Here is a 14,914-nt window from a genome sequence, read left to right as displayed (position 1 = left end):
CGAAAAATCTGCCCTTGACGTCTGCAGTAAACAGGGTCACAATGAAATGTGCTGTTGTTTATGAGTCCAGTACAGGAAGTATCAGGAAATTATGAAAATCAGGCAGCTTATGTCCTTGCTATGGATAAGCTGTCAGCTGCCCTGTAAGCAACTGTATCTTGTACATCTTTGGCTCCGGAATAGTTTTGGCTCTGTTATATTTCATCATTATTTTTAATTTCCCAAAAGTAAGCTTCCAAACTTTTTGTCAGTTATTGCAAGGACACCAAATGTTTGCACTCAGTCAGTCTACCTGCTACCTCAGGCATCTTGCGCCTTAGAGACGGATGGAGTTTGTAGTTCTGCTGTGCGAGCGCACATCAGATCTCTTTGCATGTGGTTATCCTCAGGGCCTAACTAAAGCCCCAAGGAGCTCACTGATGTATTTATCTAGGAGAGGGAGTGAGGGGAGGGGGGGGGGGGTATTTGAAGGTAAAGGTTGCCTTCTTTTAAGGGATTGCTGAGATGGCCCTGCTGTGGAACTGCCTGAGTATTTATTATAACACTGCCGGCTCTCGTATTAAGCTCCGGTGAAGGAAACTGCAGCGTTTCCTCTGCAGCCATGAGATGATCTCTTAGCTGCTGGTCTGGATTACCCCAGACAAACCGCCCTGTCATTCTCTCAAACCTGCCCACAGAAAGGCAGATAGAGTGGAGGACAGAGGGACGGACACCGGCTTAAAATGTTGTAAATCAGTGGTTCTCAGGAACATTTTAGTCTTTATCTAAACTCAAAGTTTCGAAAGTTAACTTAAAAAAGGTTAACCCACATCAACAGGAAACTTCTTTAAGGGATATTTTAGTCCATCCTTTTTCATATTACATAACTTTATTAGATATTAGGGACTGCTGCTGCCATACTTTTTAACAATGCCTATTTCAGATATGCATTAGCCGTTAATATTTTATTACTTTCATTCCAACTGTCTGGACACCTATTACGGCTACTATAATGGCCAAGGACATTTTTAGATGTATGCATATCCGTTAGGCCAAAACTTTTTGTTTAGTTGAAGTAAAGTACATTATGATTAACTTAAAGTTACTCTCTTGACCTAATTACACTACCTCAGCCTCTGTTGGGGCTAACAAAAAAACACTTGCAACTCTCTGTTGCACTGTTGTTTGAAAACAACCAACTCTGGTTGTTTTCTAATCATTTCTAAACTAATCATTTATTTTCTCACCTTATGCTTACCACCTAGCTCATCTTCTAATTCACTTCCTTTTTTCTTTGCTGGTCTCCTGTTGACTCTCATTACCTTTTTCTAAATAGGAGGATGCAGGGGATGTAGCCTGCAACTTGCTGCCTGCTGCTCAGTATATTAATATGTCACTGTGTCTCCTAACTACTACAGTATGTGTCTCAACGATGTGTTATCTCTAACATGATGTGTGATCCTTCACAGGACGCAGGGCTTGCTGGTTAAGCGTCTGGAGCCAGGGGGAAAAGCCGAGCAGGAGCGACTCTTCCAGGAGAACGACTGTATCGTCAAAATCAATCAGGGAGACATTCGTCACCTACGCTTTGAACAGTAAGCTCTGAATTCCTCCCTTTATTCATGATTATATATCTTACTTAATTTCTTATAGTGGTTCCAAAAAGATATAAGACATACCGTGTTATCCTGGTGCACTGTCTCAGTAATACGGTTGAAACTGAGAGCACTGTGTTAGGCATAAATAGCAGTATATAATCTTGCTTTCTATAACTCGAGCCAAACATTCAGCCGCACAATAAAACATAAATATGATTGACTTTCTTGACCCTCTTGTAATAGGTTTCCCTGAGTCACAGTCCTTCAGCCCTCGGAACCCTACACTTCTCTCTCCATTTGTTTATATCGATTCACCGCTCGCATTCATCCCTTAAAGTGGAATGAAGATTTCACCTGGGACTTTTCCACCCATTTACCCAAAGCCACCCTTCTCCCTCTCACACACGCATCACCTTAATGTGCCCAATCTCACACATACTTGCACATGCGCTGACACGTACACAAAGTTAGAATAAGCTTTAACATCTTATCTACACTTGTCTTTGTGTGTGTGTGCGGCGCGCTAGAGAAACAGATTGCTTCTCATTCTCACTAGACTCTGGTGGAAAAGCTGGATTACCTCTCACAAAGGCCCAGATTGGGATGGATATTAAAAAACACCTTGGTTTAGTTCTAACCTGCTGATGATTGACAGAAACCAAGTTTCACCTCTATAGAGGTAGAGTCAGAGACAAAGAGAGAAAAGTATTTTCTTTAAGCAAGCATACCTTAAAATGTTACAACCAACTTTGGCAAAGATTAGACAAGCTCTCCGTAGCTTGTGAAACTCCCGACGATCACGGTTACCTTACAACATTATGTGCTCATCTGACTGTGTATAAAGCCACTAAGGGTTTAGGATTTTTTTTATTTTCAAAACGATGCTATTGTCATTAGTAAACATCCCGGTTTCCTTCCAAACCTTTCTACTGTGAAAGAGGCTTACAAACCAAATCCACTAGGGAGTGATGTTTTGTAGCGTTCCGCACTTACCTCCCCACCGTGCCAAACACGCGTTCCTCACCGGCATCCAAATGCATATGATGTTTGTGATTCTGCATGAAAATGAGGTGAAGTAGCTAAACTTTTCTTTCCCCCTCCCCCCCTCGCTCCATCATCACTTCCGCCCCCCCCCCCCCCTTCTGATTGTGCCTTGCAGAGAGTGACAATTTAAAGTGATAGTCTAATCTCCTTGGATTGTTTTGCATGGGTAAATATTTTGAGGCGCTTAATCTAACTGAATGTAATGATGCATTGATGGGGTAATTTATTATTCAATCAGGCTTGCGTGGAGGCTGATTACTGAAGTGATGGCACTGTATATGTGCAGGTGCGCACACAAACACGCATACACACACACTTACTCACTCAGTCATCGCTCCTCAGTGTGCACATGAGAGTGATTTTTGTGAATTACCATAAGAATAAAGATGGGAGAGGCCAAATCCTGCAGAAGTGGCTTGGTGCAGCGTGCGCGCCTCGCCTCTGTGACTCTGCTCAAATGAAGTGCTGTCTGTTGTGGCAGAAGCAGCTTAGCCGCTGTCATTTGGATACAATCAGCATGGTATTACTGGCGTGGTAATGGGGGTTTGGAAACAGGAGGTGGGATTGTTGGAATCCCGAAATCCACCGCATCTCTGGCCCCTTATGCTGCAGCATGGCTCGCTCCTGGTGAGCCTATCTATATGCTAAGTGCTACAGGCAAACCAGACTAAACAATTCATGCGTCTGGGAATCATGTTGAGCTCTTGTCTTGGCTTATTCGGCCCCAAAAGTCACATGAGAATGAGTGTGTGTTTTGGCTGTGTTTTTCTTATTTTGTTTGTAAGGAGAGAAGTGTGTGTCTGCTTACTTTGGAACCTCATTGTCTGGAAAGCTTTCTTGATGCATGATTCATTACTTCTGTTCTGATTATGGAGTCAACTCATGTCCACACAGAAACACAGACTACTATGCCATTAAGACACTTAAATGCCCCTCATCCAGCATGTTTCAGTAGCATCATATTGAATACATCATATATATTTTCTCATTGATGACTCACCTTTCTTATCTCATTGCTGCCTTGATGCTGGTAATTATAGATAATGTAATTTGTGTCCTTTACTGCTATGCGGTGAGTAGCCCTGTGATTAGCCATGCTAACCTCATATCTCCTTATCTTCTCTCAACATACAGCACCACACAGCCTCTGTTATCCTTCTATATCTGGCAAGCTATGATAGTACATTATTGTACTTGTATATCTTATCATGTTAAATCTAATTTACTTCTGTTTGCATGACCTCACTGCTCTCTTTCACTTTCTCTGTATCACCTCCAGAGCCCAGAACATTTTCAAGCAGGCGATGCGTGGCCAGGCTATCCTCTTCCATGTCGTCCCCGCGGCCTTTAAAAGACATTACGAGATGCTGTTTATCCAGAGCGAGCTCAGCCCGCCCCATCCCAACAGAGTCCGCTTTAGCCAAGATTCTCAACCGCCGAGGGACAGGTCCAGTCTTGTGGGGGGGATGACACCCAGAACTGGACCACAACCAGGCTTTGACAATGAGTATGTTTAAAAGTTATCTTGTGTATCCTATCCAGCAAACATGTTGTCAACACAGAATTAGAAGGCCAGGTGAAAGTGAGAAACACAGTACCATGAATTTAATGTTGTCCTTCTGCTTTGAAAAATAACAAAAGTTCATGCTTGTGCAAATAATTAGGCTAAGCAGTCTTAGGCTCCCAATAAATGCAATTCTATTTTAATTATACCGGTAAATGACTTTTTTTATGTTCACTGTGAATCCATCAATGTTTAAAAGCTTCACAATAAAAGAAAAGCAAGCAGTTTATTAGCAATTTATACCTGAGACCTCCAAGTCTGCATCACTGATCATCTTGTTAAAAGCCCATTTGATCTGCCAGTGGTTACTATTAATTTCTGTAATGTCTTTGGCCTAATTCCAGGAAGATACAGTATCTCTGCACAGAGATACTTATGTAATGTTGAGTTATGGGAACCTGAAAGATGATGGCAATATATAAATACCTTTAATTCAAAACAGTATGTATTATAAGCTAAAAATTAAAAGGACATTCCATGTTTTTAACAAGATAACCCCATAAGCAATGTTATTCAAGTTATTTTCTGAAGAAGAGCATTTTAACCAACTGAGTGATCCAGGTAGCGAGCAGGGTCAGGACAATATCATTGTTTTCAATAATGGCCCAAAACTGATACTTGAAACATGTGCTTATTTTTTTATAAAATATACACAAAATCCTAAAACAGCATGCTGGAAATGCTTAGAATTCCACCACATTGTGTTACAGTTTATTTGATTTAGGTATTAAACCTTGATCTGTGTTTCTCTGTAGCCACCCGGCGCCACTGGCAGGAAGCACCCCAGAGATGAGCCGACGGAGCGCCACGTTACCGCACACCTTGGTCTCCAGAACCTCCTCTGCCCACTCCCCCTCCCTGCAGCGCAGGGTGAGCACAAACCCGTCCAACAGCACCTACGTAAAGAACAAAGGACGCAGATTCAACATCCAGCTAAAGAAAGGTAAGGAACAAGAGACTGGAAAAGTACTTTTGCTGCTGCATTTTTATGACTAAACAATACTCAAACTAAACAACTTCTATATTAGCATGGAGACCAGTCCAATAGCACTCAAACTGTATGGTGTTTTTCTGACCTTAAATATCTTTATATTTTCTATATTTGTTTGGTATCATGATGCCCAGCAAAGAGCAAGTAGGGCACACCTTTTTTTCTTTAAAGTGTCAACAGTTGATGTTGTTTTCTTAAATGCATACAGCAAATGTTATGGATAGTCAGCAACAACAAAACAATAAAACTACTTCCTGGAAAAGTCAATGTGTTGAGTTACTCACATGAGTCACCTTTATTGGCAAACCTGTTTTATAGCGATGAAACTGGTGATGTGACAGCTGAAAATACATCTATTGATCTCCACCTCCAGGAGCATTCAATTGCTATTTTGATCACCAAGCAGCTGAAACCAGTTCAGCCTTCAAGTGAAGAGCAGATGGATATAGCACCTGTCTCTCTTGTTTCTATTTGTGCCTCTATTACCAATGTTCCACTCAGTCACCCGTCTAAACTCCTCATTACAAAGGGCTGTCTCGTGATCTGTATGCATTTTTAAATGTAAGCAATTGGTTGAGGCAGACAACCTCAAATCTGTTAGAAAAATATGTACTTGCCTTGAGACTTTGTTTAAGCGAGCAGGCCAAAAGAAAGCACAGATCAACCGCTTCTTCAAAACAGAGGTTGTGGTTTGATGCACTCAGGCTACATCACCACGGTCTTGTGGTTGAAATATTAAGATTGAGCAATCAGTCTGCTTCCAGCTGAGGTTGGTTTGTTTGTGGACTTGGACGGGCCTTTGAAACTGGAGCAGTATATCTGAGCCAACCATTGTGTTGGGTTTACTGCCAGACTCCATCTCATTTTCATCACCTCACTATCTGTATATGATTGACAAGCAGTCGGTTGTAAAATGAACCAGTGCTGAGGCGACTAGACTTCTCTTTGTCTCTGGCTCCTTTCTCCTTTTCTCAGTTGAAGGGAGCAGATGTTAAGTCAAACGCTGGCACGGGGAATAGTGCGGCAAGTGAGGGCAGCAGTGCAGGCTAAATGAAACGCGCTCGGGGGAAATGCAGTCGCTCTAATATGTTTGGCGGCGCTCACCAAGCCCTTCTATCAGTCCTTATACATGTGGGACAGCAATGCAATTTATACTTTTGTGTTTAAACTTTATATGTATCACGTCTTTTTTTCCTGCACACAAGCCTCCCATTTTTAGTGAAACCGCTGTGGGGCGATGTTGGTGGAGGTCCAGCAGCTCTAGAGGACTGATGCCAGCAGTTTATTTAATTTTTACTAGCCATTTCATGGTTTCATTCAACACTGGCCATAACTCTCAAAAGTAAGCTCATGCCTGAGTGACAGAAATGGTTTCTGAGATTATTGATCATGATTTAAATGGGGCTTACAGGAATGGATGTGCCTCGCTTGTTCAAGCCATTCGTGAACTCTAAATGGGTATGAAATATTGTCCAAATATTGTTGAATTGGAAACCTAACTGAGCATTACAATCCAAAAGAGTTGAAGGAAGTGTGCCCCTGAAGTCCATTTTGACAATTCCATTTCATTACTAACAGACTTTATCACTACTAATGTACTTTGAAAAAGGCTTCGGCACTTTTGTTATTGACACATTGTAATTGTTGTGGCCTAAGTGAGTTCCGAGTGGCAAGAGCAGATCTTGCCTGGCAAATTATCAAGAGTGCCCTAATCAAATGCTGCAGTCGAAAAGGACATACGCACCCCATTAAGTCATTCTAATGTGCCTCAGCCTCTCCTCATGTTCGCTGTTTAATTGGACTATTGGAGCCAGGATTCCAACTAATCCTTAAAGGATGCGTTTACTTTTATCCTTGTCTTCCATTGCCCAAAATAAAGACGTCAGCGCTTAATCACTGCAGGCCTGCTACAGATGCATTCTCTTAATTGCCTGATTGGAGAGTGTTAATGACGGGATCTTACAATGGGCAGGAGTTTGATTCTGCTCATTAGGCCGTGAGCAGGCCAGATGAGAGGAAAGGCACCGACATGGGAGGGGGGTCACAGTGGAAAGGGGAACAAAGACAGTGATGAAGAGGTTTTGAAAAGGGCACCACCAACTGCAGCTTAATCAGATCTGAATCTATAAGACAGAGGTGCAGTAGGATATCACCGACCATGTAGTCGTTTAGAAAGGACTGGAATCACATATGTCTTCTTTTATTAGTCTCTGTAGTTTAATTTTGAGTATAGCAAATGCACTTACTGATTGCCATGGCTGCGGTGTGACCTTGTATTAAAAGTTTTTCATTGAAGAAGTCAAGCTCTGCACATTTAACATTCCACATAAGGCAGCTATTTCTATCTGCTTAGTTATCATGCAGCATTGATGGAGAGATCACTGCACGTCATTATCCTCAACAGCTCAACTTTTTGACTTTAGAAGCAGCCCCTTCATCACCTTTCCCGCAAGTTTGTTTGTGTGAGGAGGGCACGAGAAAAGTTAGCATCCGCGCTTCTCGCTCTTTGTGTTTCTTGTTCATCAACGCCATCACTGTCAGCGAGACGACAGAGAGTTTGTCAGACTGCTGCAGAGACATACTGGGAAAAGTAGGTCATGATGAACCATCCGAGGTGCTGACAGCTCTGTGAAATGAGCAGCTACTTTGACATGAATACTAATCTCTGTTGTTAGCATCAAAAAAGCCTCCTATGAAACCACATCGCGCAACTTTTCTATATGTCTGCTAGAAACGCCAGCGGCTAGGTTATGCATGGCGGAATTGATCTCTTTGAACACTGTATTTAATGACTCATCTAATTGTGTTATGAAGCAAGGTTGTTGAATTTTTTAATGGTTTGTCAAAGATTAACCTGACAAACGCAATTTATTTGGTTAACCTTATTCCCGAGCTGACATTTAAAACCATTTCAGGCTTTTATTTGACAAATTCAGGTCTGGTCAGCAGAAAAGGTCAGGCCTGAGATCCCCTTATTTATCTGTTATTTTATTTACTTACTTCCTCAAGGGCAGCAATTCATATTCATTTGATAAACGTTAAAGGTCAGTCTTAAAACCCAAATCAAATAACTCTCACAGCTGCTATATGAGGTGCTTTCTCATAATCAGCTGTTGAATGTAGCCTTACCAGTCATTGCACTCCAAGAAGGCATGTAGATTTGTTCATTGATACATTAGTAGGAAGCTATTAATGAACACAAATTGAACACTGCTTTCTACATTATGCCCACTTCAAACCATCTCTATATATATAGTATAAAATTACTCTGACCCAGACTTGCCCTGCCATTGTACCGTGAAGTATGAAGGGTTTTTCGGTTCAAACATCTGGCACATGGTACTTAGATGATTTATAAAACAGCATTTTTGCTTTTTTAGATGTAGTGCACGACTGTGTATTGAACAGCATTTTAATGCATTTTGCAATCCATAATCATTCACTTTCCTCTGCTTATTCTGGTCCCAGCCAGTCTTTAATCCGACCACTACTTGCGAGAGCGGTTATAAGTCCACATGCGCTTATCATAAACACTCAATTTTGGTTCATAGCATTGACACTATATTTAGAGTTAGGGACACATTTTCATCTGGACTTCCCTAAAGAAAACGTGCTTGAGACACACCCTGATGGCAAAGATGGAAGTAAGTCTGTTTATATTAACTATAGGAGGTTCAGCACATGGTGGAAAACCATAATTTCATCCCTGCATAGTGGTTTCATATGTTAAAGTGGTGTATAATGAAAAGGTTCTTTAAGAAATGGTTTAAAAAGTCTGGCCAGTTTTTATAGAGTCACTAAAAATGCACTATGATGTTTGGTACAGCATTTTTGCATTCCTTCTGACTTTAATTAAAAATAACAATAAGGAGATACACATTATTTATTTTATAATGCATGCACAGGAACTACACATCCACTTATATTCCATTATTTACAAAGCGGTACTGTTGTTTATTAGGTATTGTTGTAAGTGGCTTTTGAAATCTGAAACTATATCTACCTTAAGGAACAAATCTTGACATTTATGAATTCATATTGAGGTGCTGGAACACTTAACCAGACATAAACACATTATTTATTTCTCTCTATTCAGACTGATATCACTTCCACAAGGTTGTAAATCAGTAATATCACTATAACTATTCTTTGATTGCACAGTGTGGGGGCATGTGAGTGACAATCCTTCAATTTGACTGCCTATGTTCATGCAAACCTGCTTTACAAAACACACTTGATAAAGTCTCCTTCAGCAAGTGAACTCAAGGACTGATGTTAGGAAACCTCTGAATGAGAGTAAGTTATCACCTTAGCTTTCTAACTATCTGCTTTTCATTTCTTCTAGGTCCTGAGGGTCTCGGCTTCAGCATCACATCCAGGGACGTCCCCATTGGTGGCAGTGCTCCCATTTATGTCAAAAACATCCTTCCTCGAGGGGCCGCTATCCAAGATGGCCGATTGAAAGCTGGAGACCGGCTGCTGGAGGTGGGGCAGCACTTTCTAGCAACCTCTAACCATCGCTCTGTGAAATTGCACATTATTTCAGACAATTAATTAATTACTCTGTTGCTGATATGGGTTTGTTCCAAATTGTAATCTTACAGAGCTTTTGTTGAAATGATTAAAACACGCATTGTTCCCTCTGGCTATACACATTCAGCTCCAGCTTTGAATAACTGGGGAAAAGTGGATAGATTTTACAATATTTTGATTATTCTTCAATAAGACTGACATGAAAATCAGCTAGTGCTCACTCTAATACCAGCAGCAACTGGCTCAGTTGGTATTCTGCATAAAGGTTATGTGGAGGGCACAGATTCCCCCCTCGTCAAAGTCGGAGAGCTCTGTGATTTCTTTTTTGTTGAATTTATGTTTACATTTCTTTGACATTTGTATTGTGCACATTTGAATATTTATGATTTTCATATATTTGTTTTGATGTGCAGGTAAGTGGCGTGGATCTGAATGGAAAGAGCCAGGAAGAGGTGGTGGCCCTGCTCCGAGCCACGCCCATGGGAGGAACTGTGAACCTGTTGGTGACTCGCCCAGAGGACTCCCTGCTGCCCCGAGAAGTGGTCAGTATTATCTCACTTTATGACCTATTTACTTCACTGCTGCTAAAAAAAGAATATCGGCAACACATTGGAATTTGGATTAGTTAAGATAATCCAAAAATTACTTTACTTACCGTCACTGTGGCTGCACCTGTGTGCAATCAACTGCTCAATCAACCCATCAACCCTTCTATTTGTCTATCCTTCCAATTTATGATGTTTTGGTAATTAAACCAGTGTCATATTTGTTCAAATAAGTTGATTGCTACTCTACCGCTAAGTATTTAAGGCTACAAAATACTTCTCCTAAATATGTATATGTGTAGTTAAGCTGTTACCGGGCTAACAAAGTAAACATACACCTTAATATTCGCCAGCCCCCCCAATTTTACCACAACAAAATGAGAGCTGAGAATCACATGAAGGCACATGGTTTCAAAAGGAAAAACGTGAACCTAACCAATCCCAGACACACAAACACACAGTTACCAATCTTTCTCTCACACACTCACATTGAAACAAAGACTTATTTCTGAACCCTTTCAATTAATGGAAGTCATTTGAGCAAGGCACAATTGCAGCTCTTAGCATATGCAGACACATAAACAGGGACAGTAACATGCACACATTGATTATGCACACAAACCCACTCTGGCACTCAGACACACAGTCTACATACAGGGTGACTTTGGCTGTCGTGCAACAGATGGTAAGGCTACTGCCCCCGTCCAGTCTGCGCTCCGTCGCTCTGACAGCAGGCTCCGGCGGCGCAGCACCTTGGCAGTCCAGGGGCCCCTAATGCCAACCTCACTCCTGCCCATAGTACTCAGCCTGGCACCCAGGCTGTTAACCCCACCATAGGATGTTCAACCTGTAGAGAAATTGCCCTCTGAGACACAATTACTCTACTACAACTTCACATTTATTTGTAACATTCATAAAATGGCAAGTGGGCTCATATTATATTCATATTTGTATTAAAGGAGTTATAAGATTTACATTTAGGAAACAATATTACTAATTGAAATTAAGTCAAGGCAACTTAAAGGTCACCTATTATGCAAAATCCACTTTTTCATGTCTTTTATACATCAACATGTGTCCCCTCTGTGTAAAGGAATTCTGAAAGTTTCAGGAAAAAAGATTCGCTCTCTTTTTGTCCTGATCCATTTATATAAAAACCTGTCTGAAAATGAGCTGATCAGATTTGGGCCACTTTATGATGTCATACATTTTTTTTGGCTTGTGTAACCATTAGCCAATAACCAACCAAGGTAACACGCCCCAACCGTATCACCTGAATCTCCTCCTAGAGCACCATTGTGGGTTTTTTAGACCAAATATCTTGCAGAAGGGCTTGGGGAGTGGCACCTTATTTTCATCAAGTAATAGACAGAGAATCAGCACTTTTGAAACAGAGGGGTTTATGGGATGCTACAATGGGTGATCTGTTTGGTATTTTGAGCAAAACCCTTCAGAGACATGTTTTGTATATATCTGAGACCTATAATCTATTGATGAAAAACAGTATAATTGGGGACCTTTAATGTACACAATTTCATTTCCTGCTGCGGCCATTGAACCTCTGACCTTCAGGTGACTCAGCAGGCTTTGTATTCATTGCGGCAAAATCTAAATTCTAACTGGAGGGATGCACCAAACTGATTCATACCTCTTGTCGGCAGCCCAGTCAGAAGTTGAATGATGCTGAAAGTGGTGTTAGTGGTGCGGCTGCCCCTGGGCTGTGACTCACGAGAGGCGCGCTGTGAGAGCTTGATGGCCACACTCCCTAAGCTCCTAAGGCATGACGCGAACAGAAAAAGCCCATAATTGAAACGTTGTCTAATAACCTCTCTCTGTTTATGTATTTTTTCTCTCGTTTCGTCAACTTCTACAAGCTGTAAGATACTGCTATACTCGATATGGCATTGCTTTCCGCGTCATATCACTATTTTCCACTCACTCACTTACTGTTCCTTTTTTCTTATCCTCTCCGTACTTTTTTCGACATTTCCCAGCAGTGCTTTCACAAATCTCAATAATCCCTAAGAGTATGTTCATAAAAATCAGATAAGGAGGCCAAGGCTCTGCCGGTGACAGTTATTGCAAAATAAAGCATGGAGGAAAAGCATGGTTGGTAATTGCCTCCTCTGTCACACACTCTGAATTGGTGCATTAGTGTTAGTGTGGGTGCGTGCGTGTTTACATACTACACACCTCAGACACACAAGTATAGACAATCATTTATGCGCTGTCATTCATTGAGTTCCCTCAATGACAATGCGATGATGTTTTAAATTGTAGCGTGAGTGACATGCCACAGAGCTGTAGGCATCTGTCAAAGACGTATAGCCACACACACACACACACACACACACACACACACACACACACACACACACACACACACACACACACACACACACACACACACACACACACACACACACACAATAGCATCAGATTTAGCCGTATAGATGAAAATAGCAAGGAGCCATTTTTTTGTCTAGTTGACATTTGCCAGCCGATGTTTAATGTCAGCGCAAAAAATCCCTCCACGTCTTCTTTTGTTTTGATGTTTTATTGTATGCCGGTGCGTACTGCACGCGCCCCCAAAGGAATTAATTTACCCTCCCAGCATGTTTGCGTAGCTTTAATTACCACGGTTGGGGTGTATTTTGACATGCTTTCAGTAGCAATAGCAGTAGCTTTCGATAGCTTTCAATAAATGTGTACTCGCTGCAAAGAGAAAAGGTTAAATGGCAATAGAGCAGAGTGGGGTGTTGTCTCTGTGATTCCCCCCTGTCTTTGCCTGTCTGCTTACCTCTTACTCCAAGGATATCGATAGACATTTTCAGGCGGATACAGTATGTTGTATCTGGGAAGTAGCAGCTTTAACCTTTACCAAACACTGGACTCATCTCTAATAAGCTTGCCCTTTCATACCTCTTCCCCCTCTCTTGAACCTTTACCCTCCACCATAATAGACATTTATAATATTCCTAATAGTGATATTTTAACCTCTTTGCCTCTGTTGTGTTGTACAAGTTTGGATCTACTGTATAGGACGACCCTGTTACCTTGAGGTGAAAAGGCATTAGTAGAAAGAAGAGTATAGTGATGACAGAGTTCTTTCTAAAAGTTCAGCTCAAACCCTGCAGACCAAGTCAGAGCGCTGATCAATGGCTTTGTGAACAAAGTCACTTTATGCTGTGTTATTCCTTCACTTGACAGCTCGGGGAGTTTGCATCAATGTTTTTTAAGGCAGACTAAAGGGAGGAAGTCAAAAGGATTGCTGCCCCCTACGGGTTTGGAGGTTAACTCGTCATTTTCATCATAAAAGGAGGTTGCTTTGCAGCGGGAGAAAGACTTTGTCAGGAACCCCTCGGTGTATGAATATGAGTGCTTTGTCATCTCTAGAAAACGTAATGAATAATCTTTGATTGCTTGTGTCTTCGCACCTTTGTAATAGTTTTTGTTACAGGTGAAAGTAAACGGAGCAAGCATCTGACATAAAGAGACTTAGGAATGGGGTTAGAGCAACAAATGTTAAATAAAAAGGGACATTTTAATGGAAAAAGATCATCAATTTAAACATGAATGGATAGGAAATAGTGTTTGATTTTGACTCAGCTATATCCTCTATGTCACCAATCCCTGTTTCAATCATCTGCCTGGTAACACTGACCAAATTAAGGCTCAATAGTAAAGTTATCTTTCAAAGCATCCTCAGCCACATTAAAAATTGCACATCCAGCAGCTTTGTGAAGTAGAGATTGTTTTTCAGCTCCCTTTTTTCCTGAAATAACCAAGTCAAATGTCACGCTTCAATGTGCAACAAGCAATGGTAACAATTTAAGAAATTAGGTAACATTCCCCTGCCAGTGATGGAAATGTACGTTAATGCACCTAGTAGGAAATATAGTTATAAACCCCTTGCTACAAGTAAGTGAATTTGTCTGTTCATACAACAATTTAAAACACCACAAAGGCCTAATATAAAACCTTTAAAATGTAAAACCTGACACACAGTATGGGCTTCATTAGTCGCATATGCTCGAGGGCCATAATAACGTTGTCCATGCTTGCCCTAACATCATTGCATGACCCGAGATGAGCAGTATTTTTTTACTTCCAATGGGACTATGGACCGTGGAGAACAAATGGGCTTGTGAAGCTGCTGTCGTAACACCGTGGACCACATAAGAGCAATTAAACAGTACATTAAAATCCCCTCTTTACGATCATATCACACTTGTCACTGATCCATTAGTAGCTATATCTGCCAAGCAATGAGAATCTTAATCGCACAATTAATTTCAGGCCTCTGATTGATGTGACCGCAAAATGTATGGCTCGTGCGAATGCTGGGGTATGCCGTAGAAAGAAGTATGACAGTATTGCTGACAATTATAGCAGACTAATGGCCTGTTTTATAAGTGCCAACCCTGGTGGCCTGGTTTAAAAATCCTCAATGTCATGTTTTTACCACTGGACTGTAATTGAGGCATTCAAGAGTACTCCATATTTTTGCACAATTGCTTTGGCTGAAATCCTATTTATATAAGTCCCTTAGAAATAAAGGCATTGGGTTCACTGACATTGAACATACTTCCAAACAAGCTCACCATTGTTTTTCTTTTCCAAGTCGAGGCAATCACCATTAGTGTTGCTTTGCAATTAT

At 41.1% G+C, this 14,914-nt stretch overlaps 1 protein-coding gene across 6 annotated transcripts in view; it reads left to right on the top strand.

The window, feature by feature from the left end:
• Positions 1 to 14,914, top strand: part of LOC117483951 (partitioning defective 3 homolog) — a 284,671-nt gene that overhangs the window by 131,716 nt on the left and 138,041 nt on the right. For all 6 annotated transcript variants that reach the window (XM_034132308.1, XM_034132309.1, XM_034132305.1 and 3 more), the window contains 5 exons: positions 1,449 to 1,574; positions 3,901 to 4,128; positions 4,941 to 5,128; positions 9,522 to 9,661; positions 10,123 to 10,251. In XM_034132308.1, coding sequence (XP_033988199.1) covers positions 1,449 to 1,574; positions 3,901 to 4,128; positions 4,941 to 5,128; positions 9,522 to 9,661; positions 10,123 to 10,251 — 811 coding nt within the window. The remainder of the gene's footprint in view (positions 1 to 1,448; positions 1,575 to 3,900; positions 4,129 to 4,940; positions 5,129 to 9,521; positions 9,662 to 10,122; positions 10,252 to 14,914) is intronic.

Source organism: Trematomus bernacchii, unplaced genomic scaffold, assembly GCF_902827165.1.
Source record: "Trematomus bernacchii unplaced genomic scaffold, fTreBer1.1, whole genome shotgun sequence".
Lineage (NCBI taxonomy): Eukaryota > Metazoa > Chordata > Actinopteri > Perciformes > Nototheniidae > Trematomus > Trematomus bernacchii.
The sequence above is the reverse complement of the archived record's forward strand: the minus strand, read 5'-3'. Positions and strand labels throughout refer to the sequence as shown.